General features: G+C 42.8%; 1 protein-coding gene and 1 long non-coding RNA gene across 2 annotated transcripts in view; both read right to left on the bottom strand.

Annotated features, from left to right (window-relative positions):
- CDS2 (CDP-diacylglycerol synthase 2) overlaps positions 1-8,646 on the bottom strand; it is a 44,354-nt gene extending 35,708 nt beyond the window's left edge. The window contains exon 1 of the mRNA XM_080931371.1: positions 8,461-8,646. Coding sequence (XP_080787497.1) covers positions 8,461-8,514 — 54 coding nt within the window. The 5' untranslated portion in view covers positions 8,515-8,646. The remainder of the gene's footprint in view (positions 1-8,460) is intronic.
- A 1,292-nt stretch (positions 8,647-9,938) lies between these two features.
- On the bottom strand, positions 9,939-15,793 carry LOC308432083. The gene is made up of 3 exons (XR_013975394.1): positions 15,553-15,793; positions 10,178-10,293; positions 9,939-10,061 (listed from the first exon to the last, which is right to left on the bottom strand). It is a non-coding gene; the product is annotated as an uncharacterized lncRNA (long non-coding RNA).
- Positions 15,794-16,143: the final 350 nt, after the last annotated feature.

The raw sequence follows: 16,143 nt of genomic DNA, 5'->3' as shown, positions 1-16,143 counted from the left end.
GGAGCTGAAGAGATGCTCTTCCAGAAGACCCAGGTCAAATTCCCAGCACCCACATGGAAGCTGACAACCTCCTCTAACTACAGGTCCCGGGAACCTGACGCCCGTTCTGGGTTTCTGCAGGTATCAGTCACACATGTGGTATCAGTCACACATGTGGTATCAGTCACACATGTGGTATACAGACACACATGCAGACTCACATGCAAAAAGAATAAAATAAAGTTAACCAAATCTTAAAGAAAAAAAACTACTGAGTTTAGAATCTCAATATTCAAATCACATTTCTAAAAAAATGGGAAAACCACAGGTAATAAAGTAGCAAATGCAGGAATATGTAAAATGTCTAAAATAAAACAATATATATATAAAAATATTAACAGTGGTACCTTAAACAGCAAAATTAAAACCACTTCTTCCTCTCTTTTGGATGCTTCTATAATACACATTTTGTCTTTGTCTGTTTCTTCATAATCAAGAATAAGTTTGAAACACAGTTTACAAGGAACCTTAGGGGCACTGCTCCCATGAGCACAAAGAGGCAAAGTGTGAGATTACTCGTGGCTGCCTTTTCAGTTACCTGCACAGGAACTGAAGCCACCGCTGTGCCTTGCATGAGTCCACACACAGACTCTACTCTCACATGTATACATTCCCTGATTTCTACAGCATAGGCCTGAATCGTCCCCAGGGAGGACGAGAGATTTCTACAGGGTGAAGAGGGTGACACAGAAAGATGCTCTAGCCGCTGGAACTAAGGACCGCGATCAGTGGCAGAGGCATCCAGCAGGAGGCGCCAAGGTACACAGAGGAGTCTAGGACTTTGTTCCATAATTCAGAGCGCAGCTTCCCAGGCTAGAAGATACAAAGCACAGATGGACGCGAGCAGCAGGAGCCGAGAGCCTGTCCTGAAGCTAGAGGAGGCTCAGTGTGAGGGCTTTACAACACTGAAGGCATCGAGTCCTGAACTACGGGAAATGTGCCAGGCAGCAGATAAAAAACCCGGCTAACACTTGGCTACAACCTGAGTCCTGGACTGGGCAGAGAAGAAGAGGAATTACAAGACTAAAAGATTTCTTTTTAATAACTTAATTGTGTGTGTGTGTGTGTGTGTGTGTGTGTGTGTGTGTGTGTGTGTACGCTCACTCACGCATGTTCACCTTGGTACATGCAATAGTTGGTTGTCCTTTTGTAGAGCGCAGGGATCAATCTCAGGTGTCAGACTTGGCAGCAGGCTTCTTCACCGGGGCCAAAGGCTAACAGATTTCTAGCCTGAGTAACTACAAGATCCGTGGTTCTAGCTGAGGAGAAAAAAACTGTAGGAACAGGGTCAGCATGGAGAACATGGTTAACTGAGGCCTGAGACAGGCCAAGCTTGCACTATGATAGGACAGAGGAATGTGTTCAGACTGATGGGAGGACAGTTAAGAGTCAATAAGTGGGGTGGGGGGTGTCCATGACAGCTATCTCTCAATATCACAGACTCAAAAACAGTGTAGTCGGCAAATCCTAGGCTCCACGTGTTTGTTAGTTAGTTTGTTGTTTGAGACTGGGTTTCTCTCTGTAGCCCTGAAGGTCCTGGAACTAGCTTTGTAGATCAGGCTGAACTCTAAGTCACAGACATTCACCTGCCTCTTTCTCACAAGTGCCACCAACACCTTTTCAAACTCTAGGCAAAATCTTTAGGAAATTCCAAGATGGCTCTATGGGGACCCTACTGCAAAGAGGCTGATGCCACATGCACCCAATCAAAAGGACATGTGATCTGAGCAAGACAAGTCAAGCCTTTCCAGATACCAGCACCCAGGAGCTGATCAGCTCACCGTGGGAGGGCGTCTCTGGGAGGTAGGAGGAAGGATCCTCACACTGCAAATCCCTTCCCTTCAAATCCTGACCCAGCAAGCACTGCCCTTATAACATGATAAAATTTAACTTTTCCAGGTCAGGTAACCATGTGGGCCCAATGCCATCCCTACTGTTGGAAAACCATGAGGTCAAAGATCAGTGACTGGTACAGGGGAAGTGGCTAATAGGGTGATGGGGTGGGGTGCCTCACTACTCCCCCAGTCAAGCAGCAGGCCTTGGAAAGCTGAAACCCTGCCTAATGCAAGGAACAAATCAGCATTCATTCAACAAGTCTCTGGCAGACTTAACAGCCAAGAGCCCAAGTCTCTTTTCCAACTGGAGCCGTGGCTGTACCTTTTTAACACCACAGCCTCTTGTGCCAGGCAAGTGTGGATAAACACACTATACAGAGGAATCTGATCAGCCTGTACGACCTCAGAAGGACAGACAACTGTGAAGACCAGCAATACTGGACAGACACTTTCACAATCTAAAGACTGATGATTTGTTCTGTGAAATGTATCACAAGATTCCCTTTCAGTGAGTTTCTCGGCCAGGGTCAGTGATACATGCCTATAAGCCTAGCATTTAACAAGCAGAATCAAGATGACCAAGAGTTCAGGGCTAGCTTAAATTACGTAAGACCTTGTCTCAGAAAACCAAGGGCATGGCCTGAGAGATGGTGACCTGAATTCAAACCCAAGAACACAACCTCCACACACTCACTGTAGCATGTTTTCTCTCTCTCTCTCTCTCTCTCTCTCTCTCTCTCTCTCTCTCTCTCTCTCTCTCTCTCTCACACACACACACACACACACACACACACAAATTTTTAGGTTTTTGTTTTGTTGGGGTATAGAATGCTTGAAGTAGAAACCACTATAGCCCGGGTTTGATCTCCTATGCCACCAAAAAAATAAAATAAAATAAAATAACTTAAAACAAAAAAAAAAAAAAAAAAAAAAAAAAAAAAAAAAGAAATAAAACCAACAACAAAAAAAAAAAAAAAAAAAAAAAAAACAGCTCACTGGGAATCAAAATGGTATAGAGGCTGGATATAGGTCGGTGGTAGATGTCCTGCTGAGTATGAACAAGGGCCTGGGCTCCACCCCAGCATGTGAGCTCAAGCACACAATCCTGATTAAGTTATAGATATGACCCCATACACACCGACAACAGCCCCAACCAGAGACACAATGTATACTATCCTGAATAAGTTAGATATGACCCCCATACACACCAACATCAGCCCTGACCAGAGACACAAATGTGTACTATCCTGAATAAGTTAGATATGACCCCATACACACTGACAACAGCCCCAACCAGAGACACAATGTATACTATCCTGAATAAGTTAGATATGACCCCCATACACACAGACATCAGCCCTGACCAGAGACACAATGTATACTATCCTGAATAAGTTAGATATGACCCCATACACACCAACATCAGCCCTGACCAGAGACACAAATGTGTACTATCCTGAATAAGTTAGATATGATCCCATACACACTGACAACAGCCCCAACCAGAGACACAAATATGTACTAGAGCCACAGGTGATGTACACAGCAGATGGAAAGAGAGAATGTTCTGGGAGGTACCAATCTGATGCCGAGGATGCTGCCAGAACAGACAGTTCTGATGCTTAGTCATGCCTGGCCAGCACTTCCCCTAGTGGCCTTACACACTCACACTACCAGGAGTGAAGGTCTGTGGTGGCCAAGCTCAAAAAGGGAGACCCAGTCACAGATGGTCCAGTGGCTACTAACTCTCAGATGTGGACTGCAAAATATATAAATCAGAGAACCAACGACTGAGAATTGTCTAATCTACTTTCTCTTTAAAAAAAACAAAAAACCTCCCCCCACACACTATGAGACCTCACTTGCTTTTTACATTTTACACTTTTTTTTTTTGCAGTTTTGTATTTATAATTACATAAGAAATCTGAGCCTCAAGTGGCACATGCCCTTAATCCCCAGCTGTCAAGAGACAGCCCAGGAGCTCTGTGAGTTCAAGATCTCTTGATCACATTGAATTCCAGGAGAGACAAGAATATATAGTGAGACTCTGTCTTTAAAAAAAAAAAAAAAAAAAAATCAAGAAATAAAAAAATAGATTAAATTTAATTTTTTTTCTAAAGCAAAACTCATCAGTATAAGAACTTACAAAGACTTTAAATTAATGCATTAGTTGTCTATCCTTAAAGGCAGCATTATGCAACATGAGAGAAAAACTTAAATGACTCACACTACCAAGCCCTACACCTAAGTATGTTACCTTAGGCAAGAAACTTAACTTGGCAGATGTGGCGCCTCTTACATGAAGCAACAACCTGTAAGACCCCTTGTAATCCCAGAGTCAAAGACAGCAAGTTAACATTTTTAAAGTGTGTTAAGTCATCATAAACAAATATACTAATGCATGAAAATACAAAGCATTTTGAATAAAATTATCTTTGTAGGGGAAAATGGATTTCAAGCAGTCATAAATTGGGAAGTAACTGAGTCTTTAAAATAAAATGATACTGTTTTTCCAACACACGCCAGCATGATGGCTCCATGGGTAAAGGTGTTTACCATCAAGCTGAGTGCAAACTCCAGGGTTCTACAGGCAGAAATAGAACTCACTGACAAGTTACCTTCTGACCTCCGCATGTGCCAATGAACACCTCAAACAACAATTAATTTTTTAAAAATTTACATTTTTTTAAGAAACCTAAAATGCTAGGGTATATGACAAACCTTCCTCTTCTCCGAATCCCACTACATGTCTACAAGCTGTGTTAAGGTTTTCTGCTTGTTCAATTCCCAAGTGACTGCTTATGTAAAAACTTAAAAAAAAAAAACACAATACACAGGGCTGGAGGGATTCTTCAGCAGTTAATGTTGCTCTTTCGAGTGACCTGGGTTCCGTTCCTACCCACAGGGCTGCTCACAAACATCAGTAACTCTAGTTCCAGGGGATCCAATGCCCTCTTCTGGCTCCTGGGCACCAGGAACACATAGACTACACACACATACATCCTTTTTTCTCTCTTGACCAATGTTAGGGAGTTAAACAGGTGGAAGGGGAAGAAAGACCCCACAAAGTAACAAACGCCAGCTATACCAACAGATAAAAAAGAAATTAAATTCTATTAAAATCTCTTTTAACCAAGAGTAACAGTGGCTAACATGCTCTTACAACAGCCATGTTCTCAGTGTGTACCCTGGACACACACTAATCCACGCATATGACCCATAAACCGCATGCACTTTTCCCACTGACTTAGGGTTTGACAACTGACTTGCACCAGTGGTCACATGGCAGAGCCTAGTGAAAAGCCTGATCTCATGGACATTCTGATTTATCTGCAACTAAAACACTAATTCTCCTTTCTAGCCATGTTGGCATATACCTTTAATACAAAGCCTGGGAAGACAGAGACAGGAGGATTTCCAATTCAAGACCCACCTGAGCTAAATAGCAAGTCCAAGACCAGCCTGGAACACACAAGACTCTGATAATAAACAAACAGCTTGCTGCCTAACTGTGCTAACTTTATCTAGAACTGAAATCCTTGAAACAACTAATGCTGTATTTTCAAACCATGGCAGCATTTGAGTAAAGCAGAAAATCCAGAACCTTCCACTGAAGTCCATAACAAAAAGCCTCCTGAAATGCTGCTCCAATTGTTCTTGGTATTTTGGTCCAGGTTTCAGTCTTTAGCTTCCTAAACTGTGCTGGAAAAACATGGCCAAGCAAGAGAGAACTGTCTTAAAGCTTAACTTCCAAAGGTTTTCGTTTGTCAACTGCTTTGGGACTCTAGATCCCAGAGAACATTTCCTTTATTAGCAAATAGCTTTGAGAATTCCATTCTAGATGCTAAATATAACAAAATGCCTCCTGACCTTTTATAAGTACATTCTTCAGATTATTTTTGATAGTGGTGATTGTCTGTTAACAAGACTGATTAGAAAACACATTTTAGCAACCATAACATTTTGAGGAATCTTTCAAAATTGTTCTCTGGATTCATATTCTATGAAGTAACACAGTTCAAATTTCACAATTCATTTCTCCAAAAAGACATCCATGCTTTGTTTATATCTAAACCCTTGCACTGTGGTAGAACAGTATTAGCTAAATCAGAATCATGGCAGTAGGTCTTCTGATTAAGAATCAATAAATAAGGACCGGGTAGTGAGAAGGCTCTATCACACTTAAGAGTGCTTGCACCAGAATGAGAGTTCGGTTCCCAGCATGCATGTCAGGAAGCTCACAAACACCCAAGAGTAGCTCCAGGGGATCTGACACCCTCTTCTGGTCTCCATGGGCACGCGCGCGCGCGCACACACACACACACACACACACACACACACACACACACGGACATACACACAAATATAAATAAAAGCAAATATTTTCCTAAAGAATTGAGGTTTTTTTTTAAATTTTTACTGCATGTAGTCATCAAAAGAAAATAAGGCATTTCACTGTTTCCTAAGTATTTTTTTACTTAATTTTTTTTATTTTTAAAATCACTTTTTAATTTTTTTGTATTAAAAAAGTACTTTACTTTTTATATTTATTTTTATGCTATTTTCAAAAAAATCTCATGCGTGACAATTCAGAATCATTACCCTGCATTGGGCTGATTGCCTACGACAATCTTTTAAACAGAATGTGTAACTGCTCTGTTTTAAGGAGCATAAGCCTAGAGACCTCACAACCGACCACAGGTTTCTTTCACTGCACACATTTATTCTTAGTGTAAATGCACTAAGGCTGGACAGCTCCTCATGTCTTCTCTACCTAAAATATGGAAGTGGATGTTAAAAGTCAACTGACACATTACATTCGGGGGGAAATGGAGCCAAAGAGCTAGGAGGGGAGAGTAAAGGCTGTCTCACCCCTACTAATAACACGGTTTTTTTGTCTTGTCTAATTATTATAGTTAGCTTTGTAAGTGTGTGTGTGTGTGTGTGTGTGTGTGTGTGTGTGTGTGTGTGTGTAGACCAGGCTGGATTTAGAAGATTCAGTTATCCACCTGCAACTGCCGGGACCCAGCTAGACCTTCTCTGTCTTCTCCCGCTTCTCACACCCCGAAGTCACCCTTAATTAGACAGAGTGACATCCAAACTCACCAAGGAGTATTCAGAACACAGTTTTCTTCAGGGCCCATCCACTATACGCAGGGAAGATTAGAGATTTCTAAGTATTGTCTTTGCAAGGTACTGCTAAACCTGGTCCTCGGCCCTAAACTTTCTCCAAAGGAATACAGAGTTCTCCTCTGCTGACCCACTGTCTACAACAGTAACATAGTTGTTTAAGCCCTTTATCTTTCATCTGAAACATTCTTCCTAGTAAAATTACTGTTGGCATACTGTCCCTAAGGCTTATGCTTGTTCCTTCCTGATGTTCTTTCTGACCAATTTAAACGCAGTAAACGGGTACAAGCTGGCTGGGGGGCTCTTTCCTTTAACTATGTATAGCACGGAGTAGACAGAGGTGGATGAGGTCCAAGCCAGCTAGCAGAGCTTCATAGAGAGATTCCGTCTAAAAGCAAATAAAAGTTAAGACGACAAACGTGGCTGCTTAGGCTTGATGGTGCTTCTTTGGACAGCATTTGGGGGTGGGAGGGTGCCTTTAGTCCCAGCACTCAGACGGATCTCTGGGATGGAGGCCAGCCGAGGCCAGCCTGATCTGCAGATTAAGTTCCAGGACAGCCAGGGCTACAGAGAAACCCAGTCTCGAACAAGCAAACAAAGATACTAAACTCTGTCAACTATTAATCAGGGGGAACGCGGCATATCCTCCTTTATTGAAGACAGGCTAGAAACAGACCGTCAGCGGGTCCCTTGTTTCCGTATCAGTTTGTAGGCCTAGAAAAGCTTCTGCAGGTCACAAGCTGACAATCCCTGAGTTAACTAGTCTCCATCATTCGGGTCCAGGTTACCTCATTCGGTTCTACAAATCAACTCACTGATCCTGACCACAAATACTGTGTCATTCAACGTCCACGGTAAAACAACCACGCTCCACCTTTCTCAACTAAACCTCGCACTTTCAACCAAAGGAGCACCCCCACATTGGCTGTGTCCCTGCCAAAATGGCCTCCTCCTTACCTTCCTTCTTTACCCCATCAATGCCCACACTTGGCGCAGTAAACAAACCCACCATTGGGAGCACACACCTGCTCACTGACCAGTCCGCTCACCGCGTGAATCAAGACTCCTCTCTGACAGAACCAACAGATTTAATGTTTTAATCAAGTTCAAAAGAGGGTTTTAATCTCCCAGAGGACAAATGCTATGGCATGAGTCTCCCCACTCCCCAATTAACAGGAGTATTTGTAAAACAAGCGGTGAGCCTACATCGCATTCTCGGGGCCCCAAGCAAGGTCTGTAGGGTGTCCAGTCTCCACATCAGGAAGGCCTAGGGAAGGCGAGGACCCTCCAAAGCTCACGCGCTACTACTCCCCGCGCCCGCAGGCGGCTGTCCCCACGAGCAAAGGACGCCAGCCGACCCTCTGCGCAGCTCAGGCAGGCCTGGTGCCCAGGGCCCCGACGAAGGTCGGAGGGCAAGCCTGCCGGCGCGCCCCTCCGCACTCAACGATGCCTCTACCTTGTCCTCCGGAGGTGCGTCCTCGCGGACAGCCCTCTGCCGTAGCTCGGTCATGCTGGGGACCCCGGCACGACGTCACCCAGAGTGAGCAGAGCGGTGGCCGCGGAGGTCGGCTCAGTGCGCACGTCCTCTCGGCGGACCCGAACACCTCGCAGTCCCACCGCGCCTCGCACAGCCCCTGCAGCAGCGCCACTAGCCCCGAGCCCGGCCCCGCCCAGCACCGCTGCCGCCGCCCTTGCCCGAAGAGCGGAGCCACTGTTTCCCCAGCGGCCGCTCGCTCCTCCTCCCCGGGAAGCAGCGAGCCAGCGCGCACGCGCACTGCCGCCATCTCCGCCCGGGAGCCCAGACGCCAGGAGGCGGGGCAACCTGGCGAAGGGTAAGCGGAGTCCGAGGTGCTTATTGGACAAAACCTGAAGGGGGCGGGAGAAAGGAGCAAAGCGAACCAATGGGGTCTTTTCGTTCTACCGCGAGTGCCCGCGCGCGAGTCCAGAAGGTAACCTGTTACTGGGGGAATCACAGCGCCTCTTGGCGGCCTAAACTCGCCAACACTTGCTGCTGTCAGCGAGACCATGCGGACCTCTGAACCTCATAGCCTACGTTTACCTAAGTTTCAGCTCACGTTGCCTTACCAAGCCATGTTGCTAGTAAATTAATGAGTACTGATTCTGTCTAGGCATCGAACTCAGAAATAGCCTTGGTTAGTTTGTCTCGTTCAAATCACACACCCTTTTTCTTCACGGCACTCTAGAGACAGAGGCAAGTGGATCTGATCTATGTAGCCTGTTCCAGTGCTACCCAATGAGACCCTGTTTTTTTTGTTGTTGTTGTTTTGTTTTTAAAGAATGGATATGATTTCTGCAAGTAACATCATCCAAGGTTTAAGTTTTTGTCTTGTTTTGTACTGAAGGTAGAACTCGGGGCCTCGCTTTTGTTAACCACAACTTCTGTGAGTAAGCTAATACTCGCCGATCAAAAATCTTTGGGCTAAAAAGAATTTCCTATGGAGTCCCTATATTCCTGACATAGCCTAAGGAATTAATGAATTTTAAACTTGTAAAGGAAATTTAGCTGGTAGCTACATGGTAACTAGTAAGAATTAGAACCCAGACGTTTGTTATCAAAATCACACTGTAACCAATGCTCACATCTGGGGCCTGAATTCATGACCATGGCTATCGCGCAAAACAAGACTCCCAGTCCTTAGTCGTATTGTAACCTAACAGAAGTCTTCCACGTGGAGGTTCAGCTTCCTTTTAGCGATCTTGACCTGCGCTGTGAGAAAGTACAAGAGTTCCGAAAAAGACATTAAATAGCACTGGTCTCTGAGAGTATTCCTACATTCTTTTTATGATGCTTCAAATAACAGCAAAATATTTAGACAAACTTCAGGCCTCTGAACGTTGAATTTTATTTGCTATTTAACAGCTTTGCACAAATGCCTGGGTGCTCTTGTTCCTCTACTGGTGGTTGCTGGATTTGCTGGATTTGCTTTGTTCTCTTAGAAACAAGTACCATTTGAAGCCACTTTGGTTCCTTTGTGGGTTCTTTTTTTCTTCCACCCTTCTCCAGCCCTCTTCTAACATCCTTTGAACATTCTATCACTAGGTAGGAGAGCGGAAAAAAGGATAGAGGTGAAAGGGGGCATCAAGTTCCCTGGAACAGGTGTAAAACCAAAATACATAGCTAGAGAAATGGCTCAAAGGTTAAGAACACTTACTGCTCATGCAGAGTGGAGGTTTGATTCTCAGCACCCATATGGGACACACGATTGCCTACAATTCTGGTTCCAAGTGAGTCAATTCCCTGCTCTGGCCTCTAGGAACGTCTGCATTCCTGTGGTACACATGTATACATAACTCATTCAATCACATGCATACAAAAAATAAAATATTATCTTAAAAAATAAAACAGGACTTGAAAGATGACTCAGTGACTACGAGAACTGGCTGTTCTTCCAGAGGACCTGAGCTAAATTCTCAGCACCCACCCACTAAATTCTCAGCCCATAACTGTCTGAGACTCCAGTCCTAGGAGATCCAACCTCCTTTTCTGGCCTCCCAAGGGCACCAGGTAAACACACAGTGCACAGGTGCACACGGAGACTAAACACCCATACACATCAAAAATAAGCCAAGACCTGGAAACCAATCAATATAAATCAGAGTTATGAAATATGTACTCAATGAGATAATGCCTTAGAATTTGGCCTGAACAAAGTTCTTACTTATCATCATCAGACCTAACTGAGCTCAAACCAAATGCATTCCTAAGATCAGCGATATAGGGAGCAGGAATCCATTAACAGACAATTCTAGAAGCTGTGCTAATAGCACTAATGCCTCTCCTTTGATTACAGAAAGAAAACTAAAAAAGTCTCCCTCTGCCATCACTCAAAACATTATCTTGTGCATCCTCAGTTCCCAGGGGTTTGTTCTGGTTGTTTGTTTTGTTTCTACTCATCATAATTAGTCTTTCCTCTGGAATCTTTTCTTCCAGGACACAGACATTTTATAATTTTCTTTCCTGTAAATTTTCCATGGTAAAATTTCTTCTTACATTTATTATTATTCCAAGTATATGGGTCTGATCCCTGCAGAGGTCAAAAATCAAAAGAGGGTATTAGATCCCCTGGAACTGGAGTTACAGATGGTTGTGGGCCATCGTGTGGGTGCTGAGAATCAAACCTGGGTCCTCTGAATCAGCAACAAGTGCTCTTAACCACTGATCCAGCTCTCCAACCCTCAAGTCTATTTTTTAGGAAGGTCTCACATAGCTCAGGCGGCTGCAAACTTGTCATATAGTCAGGGACAACCTCAAACTCCTCTTCCTCATCCTTTCTAAAGCCAAAATTTCTGTTGTGGGAATCTCTCCAGAATAAGTACTCCTTCAGCAGGAGTGGAACAGAGACAGAATCACTGGTGAACCAAAGCCAAGACAGCTCCTGAAAGACTTCAGTCCTGAGGGGCCGTGGTAGTGCACTCTGTTGGTCCCAGCTCTTGGGAAGCAGAGGCCCGTGGATCTTTTTTGAATTTAAAGCCAGCCTGGTTTACAGAGTTACAGGACAGCCAGGGCTACATAGAGAAACCTTGCCTTAAAAACAAAACAAAAACCAAAAAATGCTTCAGTTCCAAATCCATTTTGTATTCTCATTTTGTATCTGAAAATGAAATAGGTGAGCAAGCAAGTAAGCCAATGTCTTCCAAGAAGCATGCATCACAATCAGCTTTTTTGCTTTTCAAATACATGTGTTACAGTTGGCAAGTGTAAGCTTTTATGGTCACATTACTAAAGATAACAATCGTTTTGGGACTGAGAATTTTCAGCTGCCTTGGACCCTGTCCATGTCACTCTGTTCCTGTAGCAAGGTGATGTTATGTTTGACAACAAGCTATACAGGCAGTATTTTCACAACATAAATCAATAAACCAATACATAATAATCATTTTTTCCCTTTATTCTACTTCACTACCAACTTTTTTACCACACCTAACTTAAACTTGAGCTCCTCATCTGGAGTTTGAAGAACTGTTATAGGGAAGACTCCATAGATGTATTCTAATTAACTAGAGACCAGATAAAAATGTGCAGAATCCATTTACTCCTTTCCTAAATGTTAATACCCCTGAAATGTAAACTGAACCATGCCAAAGACATGTTGTAGAAGGGTCCTAAGTTTGAGGCTACCCTATGCTATGTAACAAGTTCTGGGGCAGCCTGACCTACATGGTGAGACCCTGTATTTAAAGTGGAAGGGTCTGTTTTAATGTTGTACTTACAAAGGACCAACACAGTCCTGTGTGATCTGGCCCTGCCTGGCCCTGCCATCCCACCTGCACGGGTCTCCCGCTGTTCACAATGCTGCAGCCATGTCAACCTGAGTTCTCAAAGACACAGAGCACACCTTTTCTCACTCACCAGTCTCTTCCTCTCCCTCTCCCTCTTGGTGTGTGTATCTGGGGATGGAACCCAGAGACCTGTGAGTTATGTATGAGCTACACCCATTCTGTTCTCTGCTACAGTGTTCTTTCTTCCACTCCCACATGGCTCGCTCCTCTGGTAAAATGCTACCTCCTTAGACAGGCTTCCTAGTACATAGCTAGTTTTAAGTAAGTACTTGTTTCAGTAAATTCATGGGCACTACAGGCACCATGCCAATGAGTTTATCTGTCATTTAAAATACTTTCAGGAGGCTGGGTTGTAGCTCAGAGGCCGGCTTCTGTTTAGTTTTTCTGAAGTCCTAACATCAGTTCCCAGCATTTAAAAAAAAAAAAAAAAGTCTCTAAAATGATTCCTCTGTGTCTAGGCATTAAAGAAAATATTATGTAAGGCCCCAGCACTGAGATAGAGCAACATAACACTAATAAGATACATATTGTTAGTGTTATTAGCAAAGCCAGACCTTAGGTAGGAAAGAACACATTCTATGGTTAGCATAGGAAAGGAGATTTTTTAAGAAACCCAAGAAAATTCTCACAAAATATGTAGCTATATTGTGGGCTTTTATCTTTGTTTGTGCTGTGGGATTGGATATCTAACCCCAAGGTCCTAAGCATTCAGTAACACTAAGCTGCAAGCCCAGCCCTATGTTATCTCTTGATGTGTGAAGGAATAATTCAGGCTGTCAAGACAGTTTAGTAAAGCAAAGAGACTTTTACCACTAAGATGGGCAACCTGAGTTCTATCCTGGGACCAACAGTGGAAGAACAGAGCTCACTCTTGCTTGGTTTCCTCTGACCTCCATTATCTGTGCTGAGGCCTTCACGTACCACATACAAATGAGTATTAATAAAACAATTCATTTCATGTAAAACAAGAAATGCCAACATCAAAACATATAAATGGATGAAACTCCAGATGCAACAGATTAGTATTCTTTTTCTAATTATTTTTACTTTATATATTTATATGCGTATTTGCTGGCCAGTACTTATGTTTACCGTGTGTGTGTGTGTGTGTGTGTGTGTGTGTGTGTATGTGTGTGTGTGTGTGTTTGTGTGTGTGTGTGTGTGGTGCTCTTACAGGGCCAGAAAAGGATGTGAGACTCTGTGTAAGTGGAGTTACAGAGGATTATAAGATGCCGTGTGCATGCTGGGAATTGAACTCAGATCCTTTGCAAGAGCAGTCAGTGCTCTTAACCACTGAGGCATCTCTCCAGCCCTAGACTTGTACTCAAGCGTTAACACCCTTGGCAAAGCAGAGTGTAATACATTAAAAACAACAGTAGCAGCAACTCAGTGGGGAACTGATAATACCAATGCAAACAGTGTAAACACATCTCTGTCTAGTCTGAGGATGAAGATCATTCCTTGTATAGGTCAAGCAAGCACTTTATTACTATATACCCCTAGCTCCCATGTGTTTCTTAAAGTACCCACAAGGGCAGTATATGATTAAGGGGTGGAGAGCTGAAAGTATAATAGTGGAGTTTTTGGTTTTGTTTTTTTTTTTTTTAATTTAAAATTTTTTTATTGAGGCTGAAGAGATGGCTCAGTGGTTAAGAGCACTGACTGCTCTTCCAGAGGTCCTGAGTTCAATTCCCAGCAACCACATGATGGCTCACAACCATCTGTAATGGAATCTGAAGCCCTCTTCTGGTGTGTCTGAAGTATACTCATACACATAAAGTAAAGAAGTTTAAAAAAGTGATAATCTGTGACATTCATTTAAAATTTTTTATTCAGTATTTTAAATACTTATGTATTTATAGATACAGGTACTTTTCGGCATGTACATCTGCACACCAGAAGACAGCATCACACAGTTGTGAGCTGCCATGCGGGTACTGGGAATTGAACCTTTGAAAGAACAGCGAGAGCTCTTAACCACTAAGCCATCTCTCATCAAAACTGTATTTGATAAAGCACTGCTGGGCTAGAGAGATGGCTTAGTGGTTAAGAGCACTAGCTTCTCTTGCTGAGGATCTGGAGTTCTATTCCCAGGATCCATGTGGTAACTCACAACCATCTGTAACTTCTGTCCCATGGGAGCCAAGGCTGCCTTCTGGCCTCCAGGGGCACTAAACAAACACATAGCACACAGACATGCATGCAAACAAAACATAAAGTCAAAGTTGCCAGCCTGGTCCAAGCAAACAAGCGAACTCCAGTACAACCAGGGAACATAAGAGACCTTTATTTCAAACAAAACAAAACAAAATAAAACAAAAAAAAAAAAAAAAAAAAAAAAAAAAACCCGAATATATCTAAAGTCCAATAGAACAGATAGATAGTCATAGATGGAGTGAACGGTGTAGGGAAGATTGACATTTGGCATCAGCATGGTCAAGAGTATTCTAGATTTGATGAAATAAATGAGCCTTCAATACCTTGAGAGGGATAGATAAGTCTGTATCTCATACCTAGACATACTGTTAAAAAAACAAAAAAGCTGAGAAATCTTACAAACCAAGATATTAAACGAAACTAAAAGAGTTAGACTTGATGCCACAGCCCTATATAATCCCAGCTACTCCAGAGGCTGTGGCCTCAAATTGTGAGTTCATGGATAACAGAGTGAGTTTAAAGCAAGCCTCAAAAAATGATGGAGACTCTTAACAGGCTGAGGCTATAACTCAGTAAGAGCTGTTATACAATTTTCTGGCTAAGTCTCCAAGCCAGAAAAGAAAAATCAAGCAAGACAAACTAAAGAGAAATGCTGTGAGGAAAGAATAAATACACATAGTGGTTAATATTGGATTCATATGTAAACCATTCCTTTCTCTCCTATGTGCCATCTTGGTAGATAATCCAAGCTGAGTTTAAATCTAGGCCCTCCCACCCCCCAGCCTTACCATGTGCTAGAATTAGTTGTCAACCACTCTCACCAGCTAAAACAATCCTTTTAACTTTCTGAATTTGTATATACCTTATTAGTTTAAAACAAACAAACAAACCTGCCAATAAATAAAATACCAAAAGTTGTGTCTACACAACTCAGCGAACCTCTATACAGTTAGAAGAGACATTCCAAATGGAAGCTGGGTAGTTTCAGTTACACTTTCATTATCAAACTTATTTTATCTGCCACCAAAAACAAAGGAAAAACATTAGACATAGAAAAACTTTATATCCTTCTGTAAATGATGTACATTACCTGCATTCAGTTCTTCCCCAATCTCATAATCAATAGGAAAAAGAAACTTTAGTAGAAAAAAAAAAATCTGCAGCCCAGAGACACATGAAAGACGCTCCACCTGCAACAGCTAACATTTTCAAGGCTCAGGCTTGTATTCATCTTCAGCCTAAAATTAAGATGAAAATACTAATATCTACCTTTAGAAAAATAAAGAGAACATAACAGTAAACTAATTACATGGTACATATGAACTACGTATCTTTGCAGAAGGGTCCACGTTAAGAGGTATAGTTTTAGTCTTTAGGGAGGAAAGTTCAGAACGAAGCACACAGAAAAAGTGATATGAAAATTGGGGGGTGCTAAGATATGGTGGCCTTTTGATTACTCGATATTTTGCGGCATACTTCTTACGCAGTGGTAAAAGGAACGCGCTCCTTAGTGTTAGAAGGAGCTATAGTCTCCGGCTTCAAGGAGGGCCTCCGCACACAGCTTGGTTTGCATGTAACTTTCATTTCCATGGCGCGGAAACTTCCTAGGACAGGAACCGACGCCTAAGCTTCCAAAAATTCCAGCGATGACTACAGCCTGCAAGAACCCCGTGATGCCCCT

Source organism: Micromys minutus, assembly GCF_963924665.1.
Source record: "Micromys minutus genome assembly, chromosome: 17".
Classification (NCBI taxonomy): Eukaryota; Metazoa; Chordata; class Mammalia; order Rodentia; family Muridae; genus Micromys; species Micromys minutus.
This window is presented reverse-complemented; position numbering and strand designations above follow the sequence as displayed.